This window comes from Lepidochelys kempii, chromosome 3 (assembly GCF_965140285.1).
Source record: "Lepidochelys kempii isolate rLepKem1 chromosome 3, rLepKem1.hap1, whole genome shotgun sequence".
Classification (NCBI taxonomy): Eukaryota; Metazoa; Chordata; order Testudines; family Cheloniidae; genus Lepidochelys; species Lepidochelys kempii.
This window is the reverse complement of record NC_136382.1, coordinates 199,672,742-199,698,903: the sequence shown is the minus strand read 5'-3', so window position 1 is coordinate 199,698,903 and position 26,162 is coordinate 199,672,742. Positions and strand designations below refer to the sequence as shown.

The following is a 26,162-nucleotide window of genomic DNA, read 5'->3' as shown; positions in this document are numbered from 1 at the left end:
TGTCAAATCTGCAGTGAAAGTGTTCTTAAAATGAACCACATGTGCTGGGTCATCATCCAAGACTACTAGAATATGAAGTATATGGCAGAAAGCAGATTAACAGAGCAGGGACATTGAACTCCTTGGGGGAGAATTGTGTCACAAATTTAATTAATGCTTTATTTTTTTAAACGAACGTCATCAGCATGGAAGCATGTCCTCTGGAATGGTGGCCGAAGCAAAAAGGGAAAACTAATGTTTAGCTTATCTGGCACGTGAATACCTTGCAATATCGGCTACAAAAGTAGGAGCATTGCCAGCAGATCGAGGGAAGTGATTATTCCCCTCTATTCGGCACTGGTGAGGCCATATCTGGAGTACTGTGTCAGTTTTGGGCCCCCCACTACAGAAAGGATGGGGACAAATTGGAGAGAGTCCAGCGGAGGGCAAAGAAAACGATTAGGGGGCTGGGGCACATGACTTATGAGGCGAGGCTGAGGGAACTGGGTTCATTAGTCTGCAGAAGAGAAGAGTGAGGGGGGATTTGATAGCAGCCTTCAACTACCTAAGGGGGGGTCCAAAGAGGATGGAGCTCGACTGTTCTCAGTGGTGGCAGATGACAGAACAAGGAACAACCGTCTCAAGTTGCAGTGGGGGAGGTCTGGGTTGGCTATTAGGAAAAACTATTTCACTAGGAGAATGGTGAAGCACTGGAATGGGCTACCTAGGGAGGTGGTGGAATCTCCATCCTTAGAGGTTTTAAAGGGCCGGGTTGACAATGCCCTGGCTGGGATGATTTAGTTGGGGTCGGTCTTGCTTTGAGCAGGGAGTTGGACTAGATGACCTCCTGAGGTCTCTTCTAACCCTAATCTTCTATGATTCTAAGAGGACAGCATTATCTCCTGTAAATGTAAACAAATGTGTTTGTCTTAGAGATTGACTGAACAAGAAGGAGGATTGAGTGGACTTGTAGGCTCTGAAGTTTTACATTGTTTTGTTTTTGTACACTTTTTTATTTCAATTACAGCAGAATACAATATATATACGAAAATGTAGAAAAACATCCAAAATATTTAATAAATTTCAATTGGTATTCTATTGTTTAACAGTGCGATTAAAACTGCAATAATCGCAATTAATTTTTTAATCGTGAATCGTGATTAATTTTTCTGAGTTAATCGCAAGTTAATTGCGATTGACAGCCCTACTTATAATTAAAATCAATACTACAACAGCAAAATAAGTTAACGAGTTGACTTAATTTACATACAGATTTTCACAATACATTCTAGCTCAATCAGAATACTCACAGTCTTAGGTGATATTCTTGCTACATAAAGACAAGAAGGATGGACTTACTCCATTAAACGGACAGTCAACATGAAAACTGCAGTTTTAATGTATTGAAGTTACAAAATGACTATAAATGGAAGAGAGGAGAATATGTTTCTCTATTCTGTTTATTTTGCTGACTTGCAACACTGAATAAACATCAGGAGGAAAATTGTGGTACACTACTCAGCTCATCAAGCAAAATGGAACTTTCTATCTTAAGGGTAAAGCTTATGTGTGAAGGAGACAGCTTCCTTGGGTGCTGGTATGAGACTGTGAAAGAAACTCTACAGGAAGTAAGGACCATCAAACCTCACTACGCTGACTCTACTCCTCCTCGTCCTCCTCACACTCTCTGTCAGAGGGCCAGAAAGGGTTACACAGCTAGCAGGCTAATTGACCCAGATTCAACCTTTATAGACATATTAGTAGATGACAGTTATGTTTTTGTGTGTTTACATGTATATTGTTAGGGGTTAACAATGTAACCAAATAGTTCCTGTCTATCGCTGTATTCTGTTAATTCAGAGATCAAAAGAAGGTATTAACATTTAAACAAACTGTGATTGTAGTGATATCACTGTCTTCATTTCTCTTTGAAGTATGTAGCAAATCACATATAAATGGCTGGAGATAGGCAATTGCCTTATGTTAATCCATGTAGCTAATTACTGGTGATTTTCAGGAAATAAGAAGTTACTTCAAAGACACTACTGTCCACCCCAAGGACTGCATCCTGTCAAGAGGCTGCCAGTAATCTCTATAAAAAACTCTTGGGACCTGATCCTTTCATCTCAAATCGGTTTATGCTTCACCAAGGGAAGCTTGAGCCACAAGATTGAGGTCTCCAGTTCCATTCTGGTTTGCCCTGTGTGACAGGGTCGGGCCAGATGGCTACCGGAGAGTAATAGAAGCCAGATATATTAGTCCCAGGTTAAGTAGGTCCCTTTTCCCTGGGTAAGGTAACAGGAAAGGTTCCAGAATAATCAGGATCCTTCTGAAGACAATTAAGACAGGCTGATTAGAACACCTGCAGCCAATCAAGAAGCTGCTAGAATCAATTAAGGCAGGCTAATCAGGGCACCTGGGTTTAAATTCAGTTTGTGGTGCACGTATGAGGAGCTGGGAGCAAGAAGTACTAGGAGCTGAGAGTGAGAACGCGGACTGTTGGAGGACTGAGGAGTACAGGCATTATCAGACACCAGGAGGAAGGTCCTATGGTGAGAATAAAGAAGGGGTTGAGAGGAGGGCATGGGGAAGTAGCCCAGGGAGTTGTAGGTGTCGCACAGCTGTTCCAGGAGGCACTCTAGACAGCTGCATTCCATAGGGCTCTGGGCTGGAACCCGGAGTATAGGGCGGGCCCAGGTTCCCTCCAAACCTCCCAACTCCTGGTCAGACACAGGAGGAGTTGACCTGGACTGTGGGTTCACGAAAACGGCCAAACTGAGGGCTGCCGTGAAGCTCCAAGGCGAGCAAATCCGCCAATAAGCACAAGACCCACCAAGGCAGAGGAGGAACTTTGTCGCACCTGATATTGGAACATTACACTGAACCTGTGGAATAATTTTGAAAGAACTCTTTGCAACTCTAAAGCTCATCAGCTCTACTATGAAACTGACCTAAGGACTCTATTCATGTCTGTATGTATAATCTTCTAACCCATACTCACTCTCTCTTCTTTTTTAATAAATGTTAGTTTTGTTAATAAGACTGGACTATAAGTGTGTATTTGGGTAAGATCTGAAATATTCATTAACCTGGTGGATAATGTGTCCGATCCTTTGGGATCTGTAGAACTTTTTATATGATGAACAAGATTTTCAATAATCCTCATAATATTTGACTTGGCTGTCTGGGTGTGAGCCCGAAGTCTTGGCTGCTTTAAGGGAACTGTTTTTGGCTTCTGGGTAACTGATAAGGTATTGCAGAAGCTGTTTTGTTGCTGGCTTGGTGAATCTAAGTATTGGAATAATCACCAGTTTTGGGAGATTGTCTGCCTCATTCTTTGCAGTTTGCCCTAATTGAGCAATCTCAGCATGGCCCCCCTGGGACTCCAGTCACATCCTCCAAGTCCAAGGTGAACTTCTGACCTTGCCTTCTCCAATATATTCACACAGCAGCCTGTACATTAAAACAAGAAACCCAATACAAAACCCTACCAAAGCAAAACACTACCATTTTGGATGAGAGAGTGAAACATACATGAAAGATGTTAGTCACATCACTTATTGCACTACTGGAAAACACTCAGATACTATGCTGATGAGAGTGGTGTGATACCCTCTATAGACCAGAATTATACCTCAGAACACAGGAAAACAAAGACTAAATAGCTAGAGTTCACAAATATGAAAATACTGTGGTGACTAGCAACAATACAGAACCATAATATGAAATACATTGATGTATCATGGGAAGTCTAGCAAGACAGAAAGGGAAAACAGGATAGTTGATAGGAATAACTCATGGTACCTTAAACATGCAAACTTTAAAAAGTTAGAGCTTCTGAAACAACACAAACACAAAACAAAAACAAAACCAGTCATGATAAAAATATATAAAATGGTAGAAGAACCTCTTGATGGAGATTTTAGATAAAAATAAGACTCTTCTGGGGAGGGGAAGGACGCTCTATGAAGCATTTACATCACAAACAATAAAGAGGACCTGACAAGGATGTTAGACCTGAAATTAGATTCACTAGTCATATTTTAGCTTGCAGGAATTTCTTGAATGTAATGAAAGCCTGCCATACTGCCACTCCTCTGTCTTGTGTACAGTTTATTCTGTTGGCCAACGTTTTTTAACAGTCTCATGTAGACAAGTAGCACAACATTTAACATGTGCTAAGCTTGTTAAATTAAAGCTTATGGGCTTTAACTCAGTCAGCTTAATACATGTTGAAATACATTCTACCTTGTCAAACACATTAGTTAGAACATGTTGGCTAACTCATACAAACACACACCTCTTGCCCTTGTCTAGACAAGGCCTATATGCAAATTCAGTTGTTAGTCCTCTTGTATTAAATTCCCCAAATATATCAATCTCCTTGTTGTGCAACATTTAACATTTTTCCTTGTGGAGCAAGAAGTTGTGACTTGTATGAGAGAGGAGGAATCCCTGCTTCTCACTTGGTTGCAACTGCTGCCATAAGGGAGTAAGAGAACCTGGGCCAGTCTTGCTACATCTCCCCATTTGGAGCCAGATTCTGCCACCTTTACTCACCTTACTTTGTAAGTAGTCATGACTACTTGATGTGTCAGAAGCTACTCAGTGTAAGTCAGAATGTCAAAATGTGAATGCAAGACTGATATGGCCTTCAAGACTTCCCCACACAAACAGCTACCAGTATCGCCACAACTGCAAGGAGTCGGGATCCTTTATTTTCCATTCACCACCAAAAATTTTAGACATGACTTGCATTTTCCATATTGTTCTGTATACAGTAGCTCATGTTACCCGAAGAAAGTAACTACAATTCTCTTTAAGCCACCAAAAACTGCTCATAACTTGATACAACATATTCCTAACACAACAAGCCAGGCTTCTCCAAACAGCCCACTTCTATGCTCATATCACAACCCAAAAGGGGATGGGGTGGGGGGGAGGTTGCGAACCTGCTGTAGAGGGGTCATGGGATTGCCACCCTCACTTCTGTGCTGCCTTCAGAGCTAGACTCTGAAGGTAGCAACCACAGAGCTTCCTGCAGCCACAGGAGGTTCCTGGAGGTGGAGGTGGGTCTGATCTCCTCCCCTGCCCCCAGAGCAGCTGTGCAGGGGAAGGACAAGTCCTGTCCCTCCCCAGCCCAGCTAGAGCTAGGAGCCCCCTTTGCTGGGGTGCTCCTAGGAACAAGTGGACATCGGATTTCAAGGTCTGTGACGCATTTTTCACAGCCATGAAATTGGTAGGGCCCTACTCATATCCCAGCATGTTAAAGACATATGGACTGGAACACTGGTTTAGCTGAGAACTTTCATCAACAGAATCAAGAGTTAATGCCTCCTAAATCTCTTTAAGTTACTCTGTTAACAAGCTACATTCATTTAAGTACAATTGTGTGTCCTGCAATGTGCTACCTATATTCTTTTCTTGTTAAACCTCTAATTTCTAGGCCACTTAAGCAGACAAACTAGGAAATTTTAAAGTTAGTTTATCTTGCTAATACATATAGGTCTAAACTGGAATGCTGAGCAGCAACTAATTCTAATACACAAAAGAGTAAATTTAAGTTGTTTCACAGTGCTCACAACATTCCTATGAGTTTTCTTCACGCTCACAGTACTGGACCTCCATACTCCCACCCATGAAACAGCTTCCCTAACAGAATTAAAAATTAGCTGAAGTGATCATAAAAATAAAAGCCACTATCTTTGGTGATGCAAAACCCACTGCATACCCTAGAGACAGGTTCTTTCAGTTGCCTTAAATGTTTATCTTTAGTTCTTCTGTTGAAAGATGCTAAAAGTACTAAACCAAGATCTGCTATCCTAAATCAAGCAAAGAATTTTAAGGAACAGAAGAGTGTTCTGAGAATATTTTATAAGCTAAATTCAGTTACGTATAGGCTAATTGTGGAAGCATCCACTAACAGTCATTCTCACACCTAAACCAAAATCTAATAAAGAATTATTAAGTTTAGCAAACCATGTTACAGTTATCATTAATTATTACAAAGTTTATTAATATGCCATTTTGAAACAGAATGTCAATGAAGTAATGTCTATCACCTATGCAACCTCTGTTCCACAATGCAATACAACTATTCACCTTAACATGATCTCATGACTGTCAGAAGAAACAAATTAGCTTTACATTTATACAGCACCTTCCTAAAATGATCCAAAAGCGCTGAAAAATATGCAAAATATCATCCACCCTGTATAGCATTGGGCTATATGGCAATAACACGTTCACTTGGTTTAATTCCTGAATTAAAAGTAAGAAGTACCTCTAGTTCGATTAGTGCCGCAGTCACTGCATCAGTTGCAAGAGCACCAGACTGTAGTTTTTCAATTGCCTGTAAAACAGAATTTTTAGTTGATGATTTTGGATTTAATTATTATATGGCTAGTTCTAATGATTTTCTTGGCAGTGAGTGAGACAGAATCCCCACCACAAGAATATTCAGTCTAAGGCTTTGTCTACACTATACAGCTTATCGCGACACAGCCATGTCGCTAAAAGTCGGGCAGCGTAGCCACTGTTTGTTGGCACTTTTGCCGAGAAAATGCTTCCACCCTGAACAAGCAGCATTCACGTTGTCGACGGGAGAGTGCTCCTGCCGACAACACACTGTTCACACTGACACTTGCTACAGCAAAACTTTTGTTTTTCGGGGGAGGGAGGGAGGGAGGAGGTTAGCACCTCTGAATGACAAAAGTTGTGTTGCTCAATTGCCAGTGTAGACATAGACTAAGAGGACAAATAAGACAAAAGGCACTGTGAGAGAAGAAATCTCTCTTTACAAGATTTGATATTATTGTTCTGGCATCATGAAACCACACTGCACTTGGCAAAAAAAATTGACGGTTGAATCTGATAGTAACATATGTCTCCCCCACACTTGAACTAATGATAGGGCTCTGACACCAAAAAAACCAACCCTAAACTATATTGTGTCATATTGAGTTGCTGCCATTAAAATGATCAGTTGTACCATTGAGTAAGTTGGTCCAGATGTCAGCAACACACACAGTTGAAAGGATTAGATTTTTAATCATTAAATGTCAGTAAACATTGATTTCACCATATATACACCAACTGACGAAAATATTTCCATCAATGATAATTGAAATTTACAGAAAGCACAGTAAGAAAAATGTTGCTTGAAAACTTATCAGAGTTTGATTTAAGGATATTTATTTTGTATATTTTGACATGTGATGTTGACAATTTACAAAGCTTTAATTTTTTCAATCTCTCCATCTACTGTCATTAAATAATTATCTGACCCGCCACTGACTTCCTGACATTGTGAAAATTTAAATCTATTAAAAACATTAAAATGCTTAAAAATAATCATTTTTGAAATTATAAAAAATAAAACTCAAACTCTGCCAAGCCTAGCAACATAAATGCAAAATAAACAAGTGATGATCTTTGTTCAAGTTTGGCACTAAAAAGATATAAACTTTTGGAGCCATGTAGTAATTTCCCAGATCCATGCTGTACAAAAACCTAGAACAAACTTCTGCTCACAGCAAATTCCCTCAGTGAACTCACAAGAACTAATGAGGGCTGCATTCTTAGGGCATTTCTACACTTACCGTAGATAGATGCTGCGGCGACCGATCCATCGGAGGTCGATTTAGCAGGTTTAGTGAAGACTTGCTAAATCGACCGCTGATCACTCTCCCGTCAACCCTGGTACTCCACCAGAATGAGAAGCATAAGGTTCGTCAACAGGAGAATTTCTCCCATCGACCCAGTGCGGTATAGACACCACAATAAGTCAACCTAAGCTACATAATTTAGGTCGACTTAACCCCATTGTGTAGACCTGCCCTTAGTTGCAGCACAAATCTTATGCTGTTTATTCTTACTCAAATATTATGTTGGCTACCTAGCTCAAGGAACCAAATGGAATATCAAGTTACCATTAGCATTATCCTCAACAGCAAGCAAATTTACAACTCAGGCAAGTAAGTGGAAAAGTAGCGTCACAAAACAGAGATACCAGGTAGGGCTGAAGTTCAGTGTTAAACTATTCAAACTGTTAGTTACAAAGTGAGATTGGTATTTGGAGATGAGGGGTGGGATTTTCTAATAAGCCTATAAGATTTAGACACCCAACTCCTTCAGACTCCCCTGAAAAAGTCAGCTATATAAATCTTCCATCAAAGCACTGAGAATTACTTTTTAATGGAGATGTTACCATACAATAAGGGAGAAGTGATTTTATATCGGCAAGTATTCAGGTATGTTGCAAGTTACTTCCAATTTCAACAGTCTTTTTTCAAAAGAATCCGATAATCTCCACACCAGCAATAATCTATAAAACATTTAATATATAGGCCAAAGGTAAATGTAGTTTTCTATATATCAAGTTACCTAGACCTCAAGATTCCCATTTGAATGGTTATGTTAAAATCAAATCTAAGTCAAATTGTAAACACACAGCATTTCATTAAACAAGCATTAAGTTACACGAGAGAAAAAACATTAATCCAATTAGCCCCATCAAATATTAAAGATTTGTAAATTTTAAGATGATAATTTTTTAGAAACTAGAATAAATTGAATAAATTTAAGCATGAGCAGATTTGGTCAAAAAATTTCCAATGGAAGATACTGACTTGACAGAACCAAGATATTCCACAGCAATGTGCTCGTTCTATCAAAAACGTTGACAAAAGCTAGGCAGACCAGCCAGTTAGGGCCCTCAGGGAGGAAGCTGAATTCCATTTCATTTCGCCGGCAATGGAGTTTTACAGTTTTGTCTCCGGTGAAAAATCTAGTTTTTGAGGTTTCATAATCTCAATTTCAGATGAAAATCTTCAAAAATTTGGAATTTTTTGCAAGACAGAAATTTCCATTTTGCAACCAGCTCTATAAACAGGGTGTATGCTAGAACTTTAGATGTATTGGAAATAGCAACAAGTGAACAACTGACTTTAGTAGATTTAGTGATTATGTCCTCTAACAGTGGTAGCTTTGGCAAAGGTCTAACTGTAAGAGTCCTCAATGCATATTTTTATTTCACACACTGTATAATTCATATGCAGCACAAGTCTTACTGCCTTTACTATCAGACACCAGGACCAGTTTGACAACACTTCGTCTATAACACAAAAGTAGACAAAGTTACAGATAGCATGAGCAGATGCACTGCCACCTAAACTTGTTCTCATTCACACACTTACTGAATTGAAATCAATACATCTATTCTTTAACAATATCCAATTTGCAGCTGTTCGACTAATCAAGAGACAAATTACATTCACTTATCCTTCCACTTCTGTCCCAAACTTAACAGGAAGAATTAATAAATTCTTCTCATGTTCTATTCCAAATTCTGCCATAGACATGCGTAATATCTTGGCCAAATGACAGTTTCTGATGTCCTTATGGAGAAAAGCAATAAAATCACTACAAAATCACCATTTAAATATCCAGGTCAGTCAGATGTCCATAGGTGGATGGATGTTCCATAAATAAGCTGTTGACTCAGGCCACACATATTTGGTGTATATCTTCCTGACCAGTGAGTGCCAGCCAGCCTTCAAGCAGCAAGAAGAGATACCACAGAAACATGATTTGGAATCATGATATGAAATGAAAAAAATACAATTTGCATGTGTACCTGGAGCAAGCCCTGGAACCATAATTGTTGCATGAGCAGAGAACCACCACTCTTTTCTTTTAATAATCCTCAAGTATTGCAGCCCTCTGAAGGAGAGAGAATGTGTATGTAGTTTCTGTGCAAGTGAAATAGGTATAGAGCAAACCATAATCCTTTGGGGGATTATGCAATACTGTTTATTGATCTGTTATTCAAATCACACTTCTCTTAAAGTTTTTACCATTTTTCCCTTATGAAGTGCACAGTTGTTTCTGTTTTTTTATTGCTATTTCTTTTTTGTCCACAGAAATGTAAACTCTTCAGAGCATAATTGTATCCAGGGGATAGTGTTAATGAATCCCAAAATAAACACTTCATGAAAACACACTTATGCACTTCTGAATAATATCCAAAACGCTCACAAAACAGACCAAAACTTTAGAGACTAGACCCAAAATCCTTTCATAAATTGAACTCTAGTAAACTCAGATTTGTTAGAAGCCTGTTGATCCTCTAAAGAAAAAAGTTTGGAACCGGGGAAGTCATACCTTCTGACAGGCTCTTTTGCAAACATGTTTGTATTCTTTAGCTTTGGATTCAGAATGATAACCTGCACCTATTATTAAAGACAGAAAAACAAAGTTAAGTACAGCTTATGGTAAGCAGTCAAACTAATATACTGGGATAGTGTTTTCACCAGGAATTACAATATAGGCTGACAACCGCATCTTAACTCAGATGTACATAACTCCATGTCATTTTGTAAAACAGAGACTACTGATCTACTTCCATCACAGATTAACACTTTCAAGCATTTCAAAATTAATCTAGAATAGCCACTGACAGTTATCTACACTATTGATATAAGTGGAGAGGTACAAGTTCCAGTATTTTACGTAGATATTCTGACCCTCTAAATATTCATTGGGAGATTCCAGTTTTGCCTATTCCTGGAGAGTTTCAGACATGACAGTTGTCGCTATGTTAAGTCACCAAAAAAAATATTGCTATGGTTTTAAGGGTCATGCTCCACTTTTTCTTTTGTATCTTTGATCACGTGAGGTGGCCCTCCTTCCACTTTGATCCTTGCACTAGCTTTTTTTTTTTTTTTTTTTTAAAAACTACTGCTTCTGCTCTGTGACTGCCAGACCCAGTTTCTTGAGAAAGATTACATGGAATATGTCTCTACTACTCTCATTTTCAATCTCCATTTTGTTCCTGTTCCTTGCCTCCCCAAACTGACTCCAAGCATCTCTCCGCCCTTACCCTAACCTTATGCCACTCTTTCCTGCTTCCACAGGTCTAGAAAACCACTACAAGTACTATCAGCAACAGAAGCCATAGTCTTAGAGTAATTTAACATTTATTTCTAGCAAACTGCCTTTTTCTTTCTTTTTGTTACTTGTGATATTCATCCCAGCTCCCTCTTCCTCATCTTCAGTGTTGTCTGTGCTTAAGCTTCTTTTAAACAATCAGTTTAGTTTATCAGAAACTAAACTAACACCAATAATGGAGAAAATACACCATAAGCAGCAGCATATTAAACACATCCATTTATTCTTAAAACAGTACAAGCAGGGTTTTTAAACACTGACTCAGAGCAAGGTGTCCTGTACATATTTGCTCACCTTAAAGGCCTTATTCTTTTAAAAAAAAACACACATTACAACTTTTAGCTCCTCGGGCATTTTAAGCATCACCAGCCTGCTTTAATCAGCTGCAGTTGTAAGACTGTAGGCTCTTTGGGGCAGGATAATTCTTTGTTCCATGTTCCTATGGTGCCTATTATAATGGGGTCCTGGTCCCGAACTGGGGCTACTAGGAGCCATGGTGATACAAATAATTCACTTCACACTATAGTCCAGAAACAAATGTTAAAGACGAACCTGCCACTATATTTAACAGGATTCCTTGTAGTATCAAGGAACTAAATGTATTATTTTCTCTAGAACATTAACTATACTAGAAGTTTTTGGAACCTTAATTTCCCAATGGATGCAGCATCAATCAAGGTGGAAGGGACAATTAGTATAACTGCAAACGTAGGTAATTTACAAGTCTGAAAAATCTTGGTGTACATAAATCTAGTGTTTCCTCAGGCCAAACACCCTAAAGTGCTCCTTTTCCCTTCACACATCTCCAGCTCACTTCCTTTCTTTTATTAAATTGGACACACAAATTCAGGAAAAAATTTTCCTTATCCCCACAACATAAGAATTAAGCATCAACCAAGGCAATCAATCAGGATGTCAAAGCGTGCTAAAGAAAAGGTTTTCAACTAGACAGCATGCTGTGATCACCATTTAGTGTATTTTTTCACAATACTTGTGCTTGAGAGAGCATACCACCATGTGATCAGGTAGCAAAACAGTTAAGGCATTTGTGCTGTGACCCAAAGAGTCATCCTATTATCCAACATATTCTACCATCTCTTGTAGCCACAAAGCATTGTGGGATTAGGGTCATAGAAGAAACAGTAAGAAGTTTCTGGGTGCTGTGAGGGCAGCTGGCTGAAGGGACTGGTGCAGGTGTGGAGGACACCATGCGTAAACTGCAGAGTGCTCAGCTCTGAGGCAGCACAGCTGCAAGAGTCTATGAAGCTGAAGACACAGCCCCTTTAAGCATTGCCTTTCCAGCCTGAATTAGAATACTGAGCATGTGATGGAAAAAGGGAGCTGCTTTGTAACTTGGTGATGGGCAGGAAGATGTACAACAGGATTGAAACCAGGAGTCACAGCAGCAGCAAGGTAAAGAGAGAGGACCAAGGAGCAAACTGCTCCCTTTCTCCACTGTCTAAATACCAAAGGGTCCTAACATCGCATAATTTAGCTGCTCTCTCAGACAACATGATATGACCCAGCTGATGCCCCCTTGCAATCCATCAGTTGAGTAGTGCTGACAAAACATGGTAGAAACTAAGTGCACAAGACAAGTCACGTAGCTTTTCCCCACAGCCCAATGCCAGCCCTCCATGTATGGACTGTGAAATTGCAGAGTTATCTCCTCCTCAAACACAGGTTATATCATCACATGGATAAGTGCCAACAAACCGGCCTGAAACCCACTGCATGCTGGATGACAGAAGAATGGAAAATGTTCCTTCCATCTTTGACTATCCCAAAACAGGCCCCTGTTCTCCAAACCGACCCTAACTTAAATTCAGCAAACATGTAGGAAAGAAGGAGGACTGCACTGAGCCAGAAGTACTGGCATGCTACACATTTGCACATTTTTAAGAGTAGCTAAACAACTTTTGTTCAAGCTTAGCAAAAAGGCACTGAAGAGTTCTCTCTTGTACCAAAACCAAGCATGGGAAGTCAGGTCAAAAAGAAATTTAAGTTATAAGCAACCACTAAAAAGGAAGGGTTATAATTGAAGCTCTCTTCTTCAATTACAGTGCTCATGGCTTTCCATATTGTAGGAGGTAGGTCATGTTTTCATTCCGGTCCATCATTACCCCTCACAGAAGAGCCTGATGCTCTAGTCCCCCACCCTATTCCTGAGGAAATAGCTCAGCTTCACACAGCCCGACCACCTGCAAAACCCCCACTCGGGTATCCATAATAGGTAGGTTACTGAGGACTGGTTGAGACTCCTAAATGGATTTCAGAGAGTGTTCCGAGAGACTTAGAACCTTCTTGAGGCATACATTAAAATCTGATACAGATGGCATGCACTCTTCCTTTCACTGAAAGGGAGAAATGACTTTGAGGGGTCTCTGTGCACATGAATCCTGGAGGACAATCCAGGCCATCACGTTAGCATTAGAACTCCCACTCACAGCAGAAACAGCCACAGAGGTTTGCATAACTCACTTAGGATTTTATTACAAATTTTAAAAAACCACCTCAGTTCTCAACTTCTGGAATCTTACCTGCATGTACAAGCACAAATCCCACTCGTTTCCCTTTTTGGATCGATTTTGTTTCATGCTCCTTCACTATCACCTTCACGGCAGTAACCTGGGATGATTTGGAAGGTAACACTTCTACTGAACTCATCCCCTTCTCCATGATCATACTCCAGGGTCACCATCTTCTACTGGAAAGAGAGCATGCTTTCATCCAAAAGTAAACTCTGGAGAGGATTCACCCTAAGGTAAAACCATATGTAAATGTTACGTAATTTTTTCCACTGAACACAGTTCAGGCAAATTTATGCAAAAAGCATTTTATGAAAAACAGCAGAAGATTCATGTTAAAGTTAGGTTGTTTTTTCCACTTAAGCAGGGATCGAGTTTTGCATCTTCCATTTTACAGCTCATAACGGGAGTAAAAACGGACTTTTCCAGGTATTTACATAAATTACTTAGGAGGCTCTAAGTTTACTTTGAGTCTACAATTTTTCTAGCCCATCTAAGCTACTGATTTGAGATTTGAAGTTTAACTATGGTAAATTTTAGCAAAGGGAAAGTTACTTTAAGTTTATGATCTTTTTATTTGACATTACATCCATAACGTATCTGTTCTGATTATGATCATCAAATCTGTGCAGCACTGATGCTCCAGAATCTCAACCTTTGCTTTTTAAGGAAGTGTTTCCAGCACTTACAGTTGTGAAGAAAATATTAGACAGAAAACAAAACATGCTCTTTATAGTTATCAGGAGTTCAATTAATAAAAACCAGGACTTTGTCAAAGTTCCCAGCTGCTAAGCTGATGAGGCATTTTCATAAAGAAACTGTGTCATGAAATGAAGAGCTGCTGCTGCTGCGATCCTTTCAAAAATCAAAGGACTGGAAAAATTGATAAAGTGTTGCATAACAATGAAGGTTGCTACATAACATGCCTGACAGAGCCTCAAAAGAACAGTAGATACCCTCTTTTCTTCCACCCAAAGACCCAGACTTCACTAATACCATATCCACCAAACACCATAGCCTTAAGTCGGCCCTGATAGTGTTGTGGCACCCTTTCAGCAACTCCTTTCACAAACCTGGGCGTGGTTTCCCAGAAGTGGACAGCAAAGGAGAGTCAGAAGAAGAGTCTCGTCTCTGGTGGGGGGAGTTTAGGGAAGAGGATGTTGGAAGACTGGCATTCCGACTAAGGCAGAGATATGGTTGAGATGCATTGTCTGTGGTATGTGGCATCTCTAGAGGCAAGACTAAACGATATATACTGTCAGACTGCGTACTCTTTTCTGACTTTTTGAGGTTGCATCAGGTATGTGATCGATACAGCAGTCTTAACAGACACACAGATACCAAGTTGTGTATCAAATAAATATATTTGTGTTTCTCCTTAAGGTATTATACAATGAAAGGGCTTGCATACAGTGCAGTGGTAGCCATACAGAAAGGTAAGAAAATGCAATTTACTTGTAAACAGAAAGTTATGGTAAAAAGTGTAACTGTGTTACCAAAAAAGGATGGATGTACTGTTCAGTGAAGTGAGTGCTCCCAAGAACTAGTAATTTAAAGATGCCACAATAAAAATTTTCCATCTTTTATCCTCAGTTATATTCCATGAAAACTTCCTATTCCTAGGAGGCCAAGATACAAACAAGGTTTTTAAAAAACCATGACAGCAAGAGGAGCCACCACAGTTAATCCACATAGTGTGCACAGCGATGGTACTGTAGCTATGCTGGTATAATCCCATAGGGTAGACACAGTCACAGACACAATGACCAAAGGGATTTTTCCCATGGGTGCAGCAACACCACCTCCCCAAGCAATGGTAGCTAGATTGACAGAAGCATTCTTCCATTGACCTAGCTGTGCTTACACTGGGTGTTAGGTCAGCATAGCTACCTCAGTCAGAGATGTGGATTTTTCACACTCCCGTGCAATGTAGCTAGGTTGACTTCAATTTTAAGTGTAGACCAAGCCTTAGTCATCAGTGTTCAGCAGGATCTCTAGGTTCACCTAGTTTGGAAGAACCGAGTGTTGGTAACTTTTTGCAATTTCAGAAGATGAATAAAGTTTTGATGATTACAGAATGATTATGGAAAATTTAAACTGGTGGTCTAGTACCTAATGTATGAAGTACAAGCTTCCACTGACAGCAGGAAGTAGTTTTCAGAAGTCAGGCACAGAACATCAAAGCTAATCAACACTTATGGCTTTACATCTGCAAAGCACTGTACACATCAATCAAGAGGCAACATCTCTCAATTTAATTTAAAACAGTGGGTAGTTCAAAAGGTGGAGGGTATATTTAGTATATGCAACAAAGCTATTTCTGTACACATAATTCAGATGAACTTGCAGCTTTGGAACAGGAGTGGAAAATATAACAGCAGCTCAATATGATGTATGTATACAGCTCATATTGACATTGGGACTAATTGCAGCCTACATACTACTAAAGTGAATAAAGATGGCAGAATCAGGTGGGGGGAGGGGCTCAGCAGAGGGGTCCGGATGCTGGGGCAGCAGGGCTTGGGGGGATGGGGACTCCAGGTGCAGCAGGTTGGGGCTCAGTGGGATGGGAGTCCGAGAGGCTCGTTGGGGGCAGACTGGGTGCAGTGGGTGGGGCTCATCAGGGTGGGGGTTTGATGGGTCTGATTAATGGGGGAGCCCCAGCTGCTGCTGCGGAGGGGATGCCACATGCCAGGCTTCCGCTTCCCTCCCCCATTCCCCTATTTCATCCCCATCCCATTCCTCTCCCCTGCTCCTCATTCCCACATCCCTCTCCCCACCCTATCCCACACCCCTTCCTTTCCCCGTGGCCCCCGCCCACAAACTACACCCATGGGCATCCCCAGCCCCACAGCGATTTACCTCTCTGCCAGCTTGCTCTGGGTGACGGAAACAAAGCGCCTGTGCTGCCGGGGAGAGGAGACAACTCTTCCATTTTCCTTTGCTTCCCCATCATTTTCTGCAGGGAAGCAAAGAAATCTGCGGGGGATATGAATTCTGTGTGGTGCAGAATTCCCTCACAAGTAATAATATTTATATAAGCAATTCTATAGCTTAATACATATTTCATATTCTTAATTTTTACACTAAAGAATGGTGATTTATGCATTTCTTATTTACTAGATTAATTTTTCCTCATGATTTGTGTCAAGCTTTATTAGGATAAAACTACAGTTCAACTGAAAATGCACAAAAACCACAACTACTTCCTTTATTAGTTAAATAAAACTACCTTGGTTATGCTGGATATATAAGAAAAAAGTAAGTTTATCAAAACACGTTCTACATTTAAAACTAATTGATTTATTAAACAAAGGAAATATTACCTGTAACTAGTGGATTTAATTGATTGTTTCTGGTCACAATGACCTTCAAGATTTTTGATCTCATTGTCTGACACCTAGTTTTTATTCATATAGTGGAACAGGAAAACAAGCTTTCCTGCTTTTTCAACTGCCACTGGCTTCTTAACTTTGAATAATCTAGCCATTGAACTGACCTGGTTGAATAAACTGAAAAGAAAATATTCTCTTTGCACCTGTAGAAAAGGCTACTGCTGTCAAAAACTGGATTAGCACTTCAACATACTCCCATTCCAGGTGCTTATTGAAAGACTTCCACCAATACAGAAGTTTGATTTTCTTTAAACTTCAGCAGCAAACATTTACGGATTCATATTTTTATTCAATTGATTAATACATTATAATACATTCAGGCCTTAACATAAATTTATTTAAAATTGATAACCTATGTTAATTTTTTTGCTTAAATAATCATTTATTTAACCAATAGTTGGAGTATCCCAGTCATTTCAGTGGAACTTCCGTGTAAATTTTCATACTGCTTCCTAAGCTTTGTTAAATATTTAGAAAAAAAAAAAAACAACCAACCTTATGGCACTGCTAATTAGAAATGGTTTAAATAATTTAAAGTATTTTTACTGCATCAGAATACTGTTATATAATAATATATTCATCCAGATACTAAGTATTAAAGATACACAGCTCACACCATCCTCAGAGGTAGATATTTCCCTTTTACAAACAGGCAGAGGTTCAGCGAGGTTAAGCAGTTAGCCAAGTACACAGCAATTCAGTAATGCTGTGGTCCCAACTCCAACAACTAGCCAGCACTAATGCATTTAAAATTGCCAAATTGTGGGTTTAAGAAGAGTGAAACTCTAGGCTAGGTTCACCATCAGCAAATAACATGTTTAACCCTACTGACCTCACGGGCATAGTTCTCATTGCTAACGAGACTGATACTTACCCTCTCTTATACAAATGTTTATTAGCAGTTATATTTTGATAAGGTACTCAATGCACAGAAAGGATGCCATAATATAGTTTATTTAGGGCTGTCTATTAATCGCAGCTAACTCATGCGATTAACTCAAACAATTAATCACAATTTAAAAAATTAATTGTGATGAATAGCAGTTTTAATCGCACTGCTAAACTATAGAATACCAACTGAAATGTATTAAATAATATTTTTGGATGTTTTTCTACATTTTCAAATATATTGATCTAAATTATAACAGAATACAAGTGTAAAGTGATCACTTTATATTATTTTTATTACAAATATTTGCACTGTAAAATGATAAACAAAAAAATAGTATATTCACCTAATTCAAGTACCATAATGCAATCTCTTTATCATGAAAATGCAACTTATAAATGTAGATTTTTATTTTGTTATATAGCTACACTCAAAAACAAAACAATGTAAAACTTTACAGCCTACAAGTCCACTCAGTCCTACTTCTTATTCAGCCAATCACTAAGACAAACAAGTTTGTTTACGGGAGATAATGCTGCCCACTTCTTATTTATAATGTCACCTGAAAGTGAGAACAGGCATTTGCATGGCACTTTTGTAGCCAGTATTGCAAGGTATTTACGTGCCAGATATGTTAAACAGTCATATGCCCCGTCATGCTTCAGCCACCATTCCAGAGAACATGCTTCCACGCTGATGAAACTTGCTTAAAAAAAAAAATGCATTAATTAAATTTTGACTGAACTCCTTGGGGGAGAATACTATGTCTCCTGCTCTTTTACACCCGCATTCTGCCATGTATTTCATATTATAGCAGCCTCGAATGATGACCCAGTACATGTTGTTCGTTTTAAGAACACTTTCACGCAGACTTGACAAAATGCAAAGGCGGCACCAATGTAAGATTTCTAAAGATAGCTACAGCACTCAACCTAAGGTTTAAGAATCTGAAGTGTCTTCCAAAATCTGAGAGGGACGAGGTGTGGAGCATGCTTTCAGAAGTCTTAAAAGAGCAACTACAGAACTTGAACCACCAAAAAAGAAAATCAACCTTCTGCTGGTGGCATCTGACTCAGATGATGAAAGTGAACATGCGTCGGTCTACACTGCTTTGGATCGTTATCGAGCAGAACTGGTCATCAGCACAGTGGTTGAAGATGAAGGGACATATGAATCTTTAGCACATCTGGCACATAATTATCTTGTGATGCCAGCTACAACAGTCCCATGCAAATGCCTGTTCTCACTTTCAGGTGACATTGTAAACAAGAAGCAGGCAGCATTATCTCCTGCAAATGTAAACAAACTTGTTTGTCTGAGTGACTGGCTGAACAAGAAGTAGGACTGAGTGGACTTGTAGGGTCTAAGGCTTTACATTGTTTTGTTTTTGTGTGCAGTTACTTTTTTTGTACATAATTCTACATGAAAAGATTGCATTACAGTACTTGTATGAGGTGAATTGAAAAATAAATTTTCTTTTGTTTTTTACAACAGAAATATTTATAATCAAAAATAAATATAAAGTGAACACTGTACACTTTGTATTCTGTGCTGTAACTGAAATCAATATACTTGAAAATGTAGAAAAACATCCAAAAATATTTAAATAAATGGTATTCTATTATTCTTTAACAATGCAATTAATCGCAATTAATTTTTTTAATTGCTTGACAGCCCTAATTTATTTAAAAAAAAAGATTCGTATACTTAATTTTGGCCTCTGTGTATATTAACTCATTTAATCTCTAATTAACTTTAGGAAGTAAATACAATGACAATTTTGTTTATCAGTACAGTTGAATGGTGCCATGGACAGAAGTAGGAATAGCCCCATTTATACCCAGGCTTGCAGTCTGCAGCTGGGGACAACATTTGTGAGAAACACTCCCTATGTTATATGGCAGGGGTCTCCAAACTACGGCCCGTGGGCCGGATCCGGCCCGGGGCTTCCATTTGTCCGGCCCTCCAACCAACAGGGGAGAAGCGAACAGCTAAGCAGGCATGCCGAGCAGGCAGAGGGAGGGGCCGATGGCAGCTGAGCTGTGCAGAGGGGTGAGTGCCCCCGGGAGCCAGTATCCCCCCAAAAGGGGAGCCAACTTAGGGGAGAGTTGCTGCTGCAGCCGCGCAGGCCCAGACCCCTGCCTTAGAGTAAAAATACAAGCCAGATGCTTCATTACATCTCCAATAAATGGAGTAAAGAAGATGGAAATTAACAATTTCATAATGGTTAAATTTTAACTACAGGACTAATAGAACCAACCAGTCCCAACCAACTGAGTAGAGTAGTGTTTTTTTTAAAATGATTTTGCATATATCTGCATATATTTAATTTCTTTCACAGTTGCTTCGGCCCTCAAAGCCCCTTCAAAAATCTAATATGGCCCTCAAATCATAAAGTTTAGAGACCCCTGTTATATGGCATAAGATGACATATTTCTTCTCCACGGAAATGACATGAACAGAAGGGCCATAGATGAGTCACCCCATAAATACATTTCTAACTCTGAGCTATTCCTTTACATCCATCCTACCATAATTTAAGCATGGATGCAACTGAGCACTGGCGAGAGTACTGGTGACCCACCAAAGCATCAAAGGAAGAACATACATTTTTGCTGGAATCCCTCATAAATAGGGATATTTTTTAAAAATACTTGAACAAAGCAGTATTTTAAGAACAAGGCTACAGTAATTAAAACCTGAAGGACATTCTTCTCCAGATTGCAAATACTATAGAGATAGAAACATGCTGAGCCTAAGTTATGTGACAACATGCATTTAAACACTGTAAATTTACACACCTGTAGATTTGAAAGGCTGTAGATTTTATACCAGCATTACAATGCCCCAGTTTGCATGTCCTATGCTGTAAACAAGGCAGTGCAATCTCCACAAAAATCTTTCCATTTTTAACTTCACTTGCACATCAAATCTACAAGTTGTGATACCGGTCATATCCCTGCTATTCCCCCCCAAACGCCACCTCAAGCTCCACATGTACCCCCTTAAAGTTTTCCCATTCTAGCTGTTCTAGTTGTCTTCCCCACTTGTTCCTATCCCCATGCCCCTCGCCCTTCTAAATTCCTTCATTCTCTTTTCCAGCTCTCCTCTAAGCATGAACTTCTACCTCCCCACGACAACAGTGCACCACTGTAGCCATCTCTACAGCTGCAAGCACATTGGGGGCTGAACTCCAACTAATGTCCTGAAGCACTCTAGCCACAGACAGCCTCATAAAGGAGACTAACCATGGAGACACAACCAAGAGTGCCTCCCCCACTTGGGAGAAACTAGCAGTTGTTTGGGATCGCACCAGGGTGCGCTCAAAAACAGGAGTCTCCCAGGTTGTATGGGAGACTTAAGAGGTCTGTTGTTAAGCTGCCACATTGCACTAGCCACCTTTTATGTCCTACTTCTGACTTGTTCATAACACTTGCCTGTAAGAACTTACAATCTAGTGATAAACACTCTAGTGATGGGAGTATATAGATACCTAAGTACATTTGACAAGTGAGCAACAAACATGGAAGAATGGGGTAAGGAAGAATAAACATTAAGTTATGTCCATATCTTGAGGACGCAATTAAAGAATGTCTTCTTTATTAAGATATAACTCAGTTCCCACGTGCAACATTGATGAGTTAGTTTTTGAAGGCATTTTAACTAAGACAATGGTCATTTGGCAAAAAGGGAACAAGAGGCCGTTCATGCATAGCAAGCAACAGGTAAGGAGGCAAAGAAAGAAGATGAGAGAATTTTGGACATAGTGAAACAGAAGCTTCCAGGCAGATATCGATAGATCAGAGGAAATGCAATATGAGAGAAGGTCTCAAGTTCAGAGAGTGCAATTATGAAGGACCTAGAACTCAATACCTGAACTGCGAATTCGGTATGCTGGGAAAAGAGAAACTAGTGAATGAATGTAAAAGACAGAGGTAATATGGACTGAATGACAAGAAGGAGAGTTTTCAGTAACAGTATTTTGAACACGCTCTATGAAGATAATAGGGGCATCAGGAAGACTGAGAAGAAGGTAGCAGTAACTGAGGCAGAATTGGACTAGACATAAACAAGCAATAACCACAAAGATAGTCAAGAAATAACTCTTATATTAACAGTAATTAACAGCAAAATTAGATCATGATTTAGATGTGGTGAGAGATTTAATATTACTAAAGTCAATTATGCACTTTTTGAAAAACCTGTTCCCAAAACGGAGGCTAACAAAAGCAACAGGAAACCATTTTTTTGGTTAACAATTAGAAATAAAGGAACACGTTTTTAACAAGGAGTATTATTAAGCATTAGAAAAAGTGAAGTGTTGGATTGTTCATCACTTGATGTCTTCAAGTGAAGACTTTTGCCAAACACAAATTAGTGGGCGCACTATAGAGATGATGGGTGAAATGTTAGGAACCATGATATACAGGGAGGTCAGACTAGAGCTATGGGTCCCTTCAGACTTTATGGCCGTACACAAGAACTTACAACAACGCTCACACAAAGGTTGTGTTTCCTAAGCAAATTTAGTTACTGTGCAAACGCTCTCCAAGCAGGTTAGGAGTACCTGAGAGGGCCTCAGTTCAGAACTACCTACACCTCACAGCATAGCTAAAGCAGCACCAATCTGGGCGCAGATGGAGGTCAGGCCCCAGTGACATCACAGCAGTGACGTCATGCAGGCCCACAGCCCCACACTACTCTCTAGCGAGGATAACTCACCCCACGTGACATCACCACCCCAATGTGACGTCAGCAGGTGACACCATAGCAACGCACCCCACGACAACAGGGGAACACCGCCACGTGGTGACCACAAAACGAGCCCGGGGGGGACCAGCGAGATGACGTCCCACCATCTCATGGTGATGTCATCGGGCCACACCCCGGCGGACGACACGAGCCCGCGCTCGGCTCCCCACCCAGAGTGGCCCGGTGCCGCCGCAGCGCTTGGAGGCAAGCGAGCCCCGCCCGGAAGGAGGAGGGGGCGGGTGGGGCCCGCGGCTAGAAGGGTCGGGGTGGGAGGCACTCACCCGCCGCGGTCACCAGCCTCGCGCGCACCCGGAACCGCTCAACCGCCGGCAGCCTCAGGGAAGGGGAGCCACCCCGCCCCCCTCAGGCTGTCAGTGGGCCACTCCGATCACGTGACATGAAGAGGCCGGACGCAGCGCGAGTGCCCATTGGCGGGCAGGGTCCGAATACCGCCTGCGCCCGCCCCCTCCGGGGCAGTTCTGCCAATAGAGAGCGGAGGGGGCGGCGCTAAAGCGCTTCGCAGAGGCCGGGCGGCGCGGGTGAGCGGAGGCGGCAGGAAGGGCCTTAAGCCGCCGGCCTCGGCCCGCCGGCTGCCTCCTCTCCCCCGCCACCCGGCCTGCGCAGCGCGCGGCGCCTACGGCAACGCGCCCTGCGGGCTGCCGTTCGTTAACCCCTTACGAGCCGCTCGCGGGCCCCGCCTGAGGGGCTCCTCGCCCTCCCCGCCGGGTCGTCCCGCCCCGCCCCGCCCGGCCCGGCGCGGCAGCCGGCCTGGGACGGGCTCCTGCGAAGTGGCCTTGTTGTCAGAGGTTCCGGGCACCTGTCGCTACTGCTGAAGGCCGCGCGGAGGGACCAGGCGGGAGGAGGCTGAGGGGCTCCCCCTCTTCTCTACAGGCTCAGCCGGAGCCAAGGGCTCGCGTCCTGCTTCAGGGACAGGCGCAGGCCCTGCGAGCCCACCCCTCAGGGCTCCTCTTGCCGAGATCCCGCGCTCCCTGCCCTGGAAGCCCCGCGCGTTCATTCAGTGTCCGGTGTCACAGGCAGGCGCTCTCTGCTGTACACATGATTTTTCCCAGTGTTGGGATGTCTGGCTTCTCTTTGTTTGCAGGGGCCTCTCATTAAAAGCCAATAAAAGGAAGTATTTCTTCACACAATGCAGAGTCAACCTGTGGAACTCCTTGCCTGAGGATGTGTTGAAGGCCAAGACCATAACAGCGTTCAGAAAAGAACTAGATAATTTCATGGAGGATAGGTCCATCAATGGCTATTAGCCAGGATGGACAGGGATGGTGTCCCTAGCCTCTGTTTGCCAGAAGCTGGGAATAAGCAAGAGGAGATGGATCACTTGATGATTACCTGTTCTGTTCATTACCTCTCGGGCACCTGGCACTGGCAGACAGGGTACTGGGCTAGATGGACCTTTGGTCTGACCCAGTATGGCCATTCTTCTGTTCCTGTCTGGAGGTGGGGAGTCTTCCCTGCTTGATTTGGACAGAAGCTCATTCCACTTTGGGTCCTCTCCATCTCCTGCTTCCCATCAAATTTAATACAGTAGAACCTCTGAGTTAAACTGACCAGTCAACCCCACACCTCATTTGGAACCAAAAGTATGGAATCAGACAGCAGCAGAGACACCAAAAAAGCAAATACAGTCCAGTACTGTTAAATGTAAACTATTTTTTAAGAAGGGAAAGCAGCATTTTTCTTCTGCATAGTAAAGTTTCAAAGCTGTATTTAATGTTCAGTTGTAAACTTTTGAAAGACTAACTATAATCTTTTGTCAGTTACGAACAATTTTCATTCCCAAGCTGGTCCTAACGCAGAAGTTCTGCTGTAAGTAGATGACCACCTGTCAGCAAAACGTTGAAAATTGCTCTTCCTGGCTGAATTCCCCTAGGTTTGCAGTGCCTAAGCTGACCCTTCAAGCATGGCACACACATTATGTGGGAGCTCTGCCCGTTTTTGTTTTTTTTTTCCCTTGTGCACAATGCATGTGCTTTTATTAGTCTCAGTTTTCAATACAAGTCTCTGTTCAGGTAATGCCTTTCAAAAGGCTTACCAAGCTGGTTAAGTACTACAAAGGCACTGATTTGTTATGCAGCCTTTCTTCAGAAATTAAGGGCCCCCTGCTTTGTCAAGGGCTCTTATTGTTCAGCAAAAGTGTTCTGCGTTATTCATCTGAGTCTAAGTGAAATTCAGGAGCCAAAAATCTCTGCATGCTTAATCATCTTGTTCACAGAATTTGGGCTTTACCACCAATCCTGGATTAGAACAGATTAAACGCAGTCCCATGGGTCCTTTTAGGATATATTACTGGGTGATTTGGCTGTCAGCACCTTAAAACCAGGGATGTTGTACAGACACATGGAGAGTGGCCTCTCAGGCCTTAGGGACAGCATGTCTGCAGCCCGTCCTCCTTAAAGAGAAACACATGTTCAGAGTATATGCCTGCCAGCACTTTGCTAGTGGCCAGTTTTAGCCTGTGGTTCCTTGTGGTCTCGTACAGCTGTACAAATACACTTTTGTCCACATGCTGACTATCAGGAGCTAGCTGAGCTATCTTGTCTTCTCTTTCATGGGACTGGTGGCTATAGAGTTGTTTTTTTTTTTTGGGGGGGGGGGGGTGTTTTTGCTTGCAGAGTACATGCAAAGCTGGTCAAACCCATACCTTGTTGGCAAGTTTATTGTGCACTTTTGCTTGGTTTTAAGCTTCTTAAGATCACTATCTCCGCAAGAAGCTTGGCCTCAATCAATTTGATTTGCTTTCAGTTGAATGTGCCCTCCTAAATATTGTTCTACATTGACAGAACATTAGGAATGAAGGGGAAAGGCACTTCAGTGAAGAAGCATTGAACATTACAAACTCTCAGTGAAAAGTGCTGTACACACTCATGTTGCATACGTTTTGCTGCCCCATTCCTAGATTAGTTGGATGGATTTCCGGTGTGTCTGATGCAATACAATATGGCATTCATGTGAGCCGTAACAAATGCACAGAAAGACTGTCCACTTCCTGGACTGTAATATTGGGGAAGGGACAGGATAAAGGACAGTGTTGTTAAAAGGGTAAAGATATTGTTACTGCTTTTTGACCCAGGTGCTTAGCCACTATTCAGGGTCTTGTGGGTTGTTTCCATTAGGAAGAGAAATTGATGATAGACTTAGGTATTTCGAGTCATAGACTTCAAGGACAGAAGGGACTAACATCATCTAGTTGACCTTTTGAGCGTTTCAGGCTACAGAATCTTGCCTATCCACTCATGAATTAGACCCATAACTTCTGGCTGAGTTACTGAAGCCCTCCAATCATGATTTAAACATTTCAAGTTACAAAGAATCCACCATTTACACTAGTTTAAACCTGCAAGTAACCCATGCTGCAAAGGAAGGGAAAAAAGCTCCAGGGTCTATGTCAAACTGACCCAGGGGAAAATTCCTCTCTAACCCAAATATAGCAGTCAATTGGACCCTGAGCAGTTCAGCAAGACCCACCAGCCAGACTCCTGGGAAAGAATTCTCTGTAGTAACTCAGAACCCTTTCCATCTAATGTCCCATTATCAGCCATTGGGGATGTTTGCTACTCGCAGTCGCAGGTTGCCTATATGCCATTGCAGGCAGTCTCATCATACTATCCCCTTCAGAAACTTAACAAGCTCAGTCTTGAAGACAGTGAG

At 41.3% G+C, this 26,162-nt stretch overlaps 1 protein-coding gene across 14 annotated transcripts in view; it reads right to left on the bottom strand.

Annotated features, from left to right (window-relative positions):
• Positions 1-22,872, bottom strand: part of TASP1 (taspase 1) — a 157,464-nt gene extending 134,592 nt beyond the window's left edge. For 6 of the 14 annotated variants that reach the window (XR_012158326.1, XR_012158327.2, XM_073339577.1 and 3 more), the window contains exons 1-4: positions 22,775-22,872; positions 13,470-13,688; positions 10,144-10,211; positions 6,263-6,331 (exon numbers count right to left, since the gene is read on the bottom strand). Coding sequence is in view for 12 of the 14 variants with exons in the window: in XM_073339577.1 (XP_073195678.1) it covers positions 6,263-6,331; positions 10,144-10,211; positions 13,470-13,614 (282 nt within the window). In the remaining 2 variants the exon portion in view is untranslated. Of the gene's footprint in view, positions 1-6,262; positions 6,332-9,414; positions 9,551-9,616; positions 9,703-10,143; positions 10,212-13,469; positions 13,689-14,953; positions 15,141-15,347; positions 15,462-16,319; positions 16,437-22,463; positions 22,670-22,774 lie in introns of those variants that run through there. The other 8 variants (XM_073339580.2, XM_073339578.2, XM_073339581.2 and 5 more) reach the window with 8 other exon arrangements.
• Positions 22,873-26,162: the final 3,290 nt, after the last annotated feature.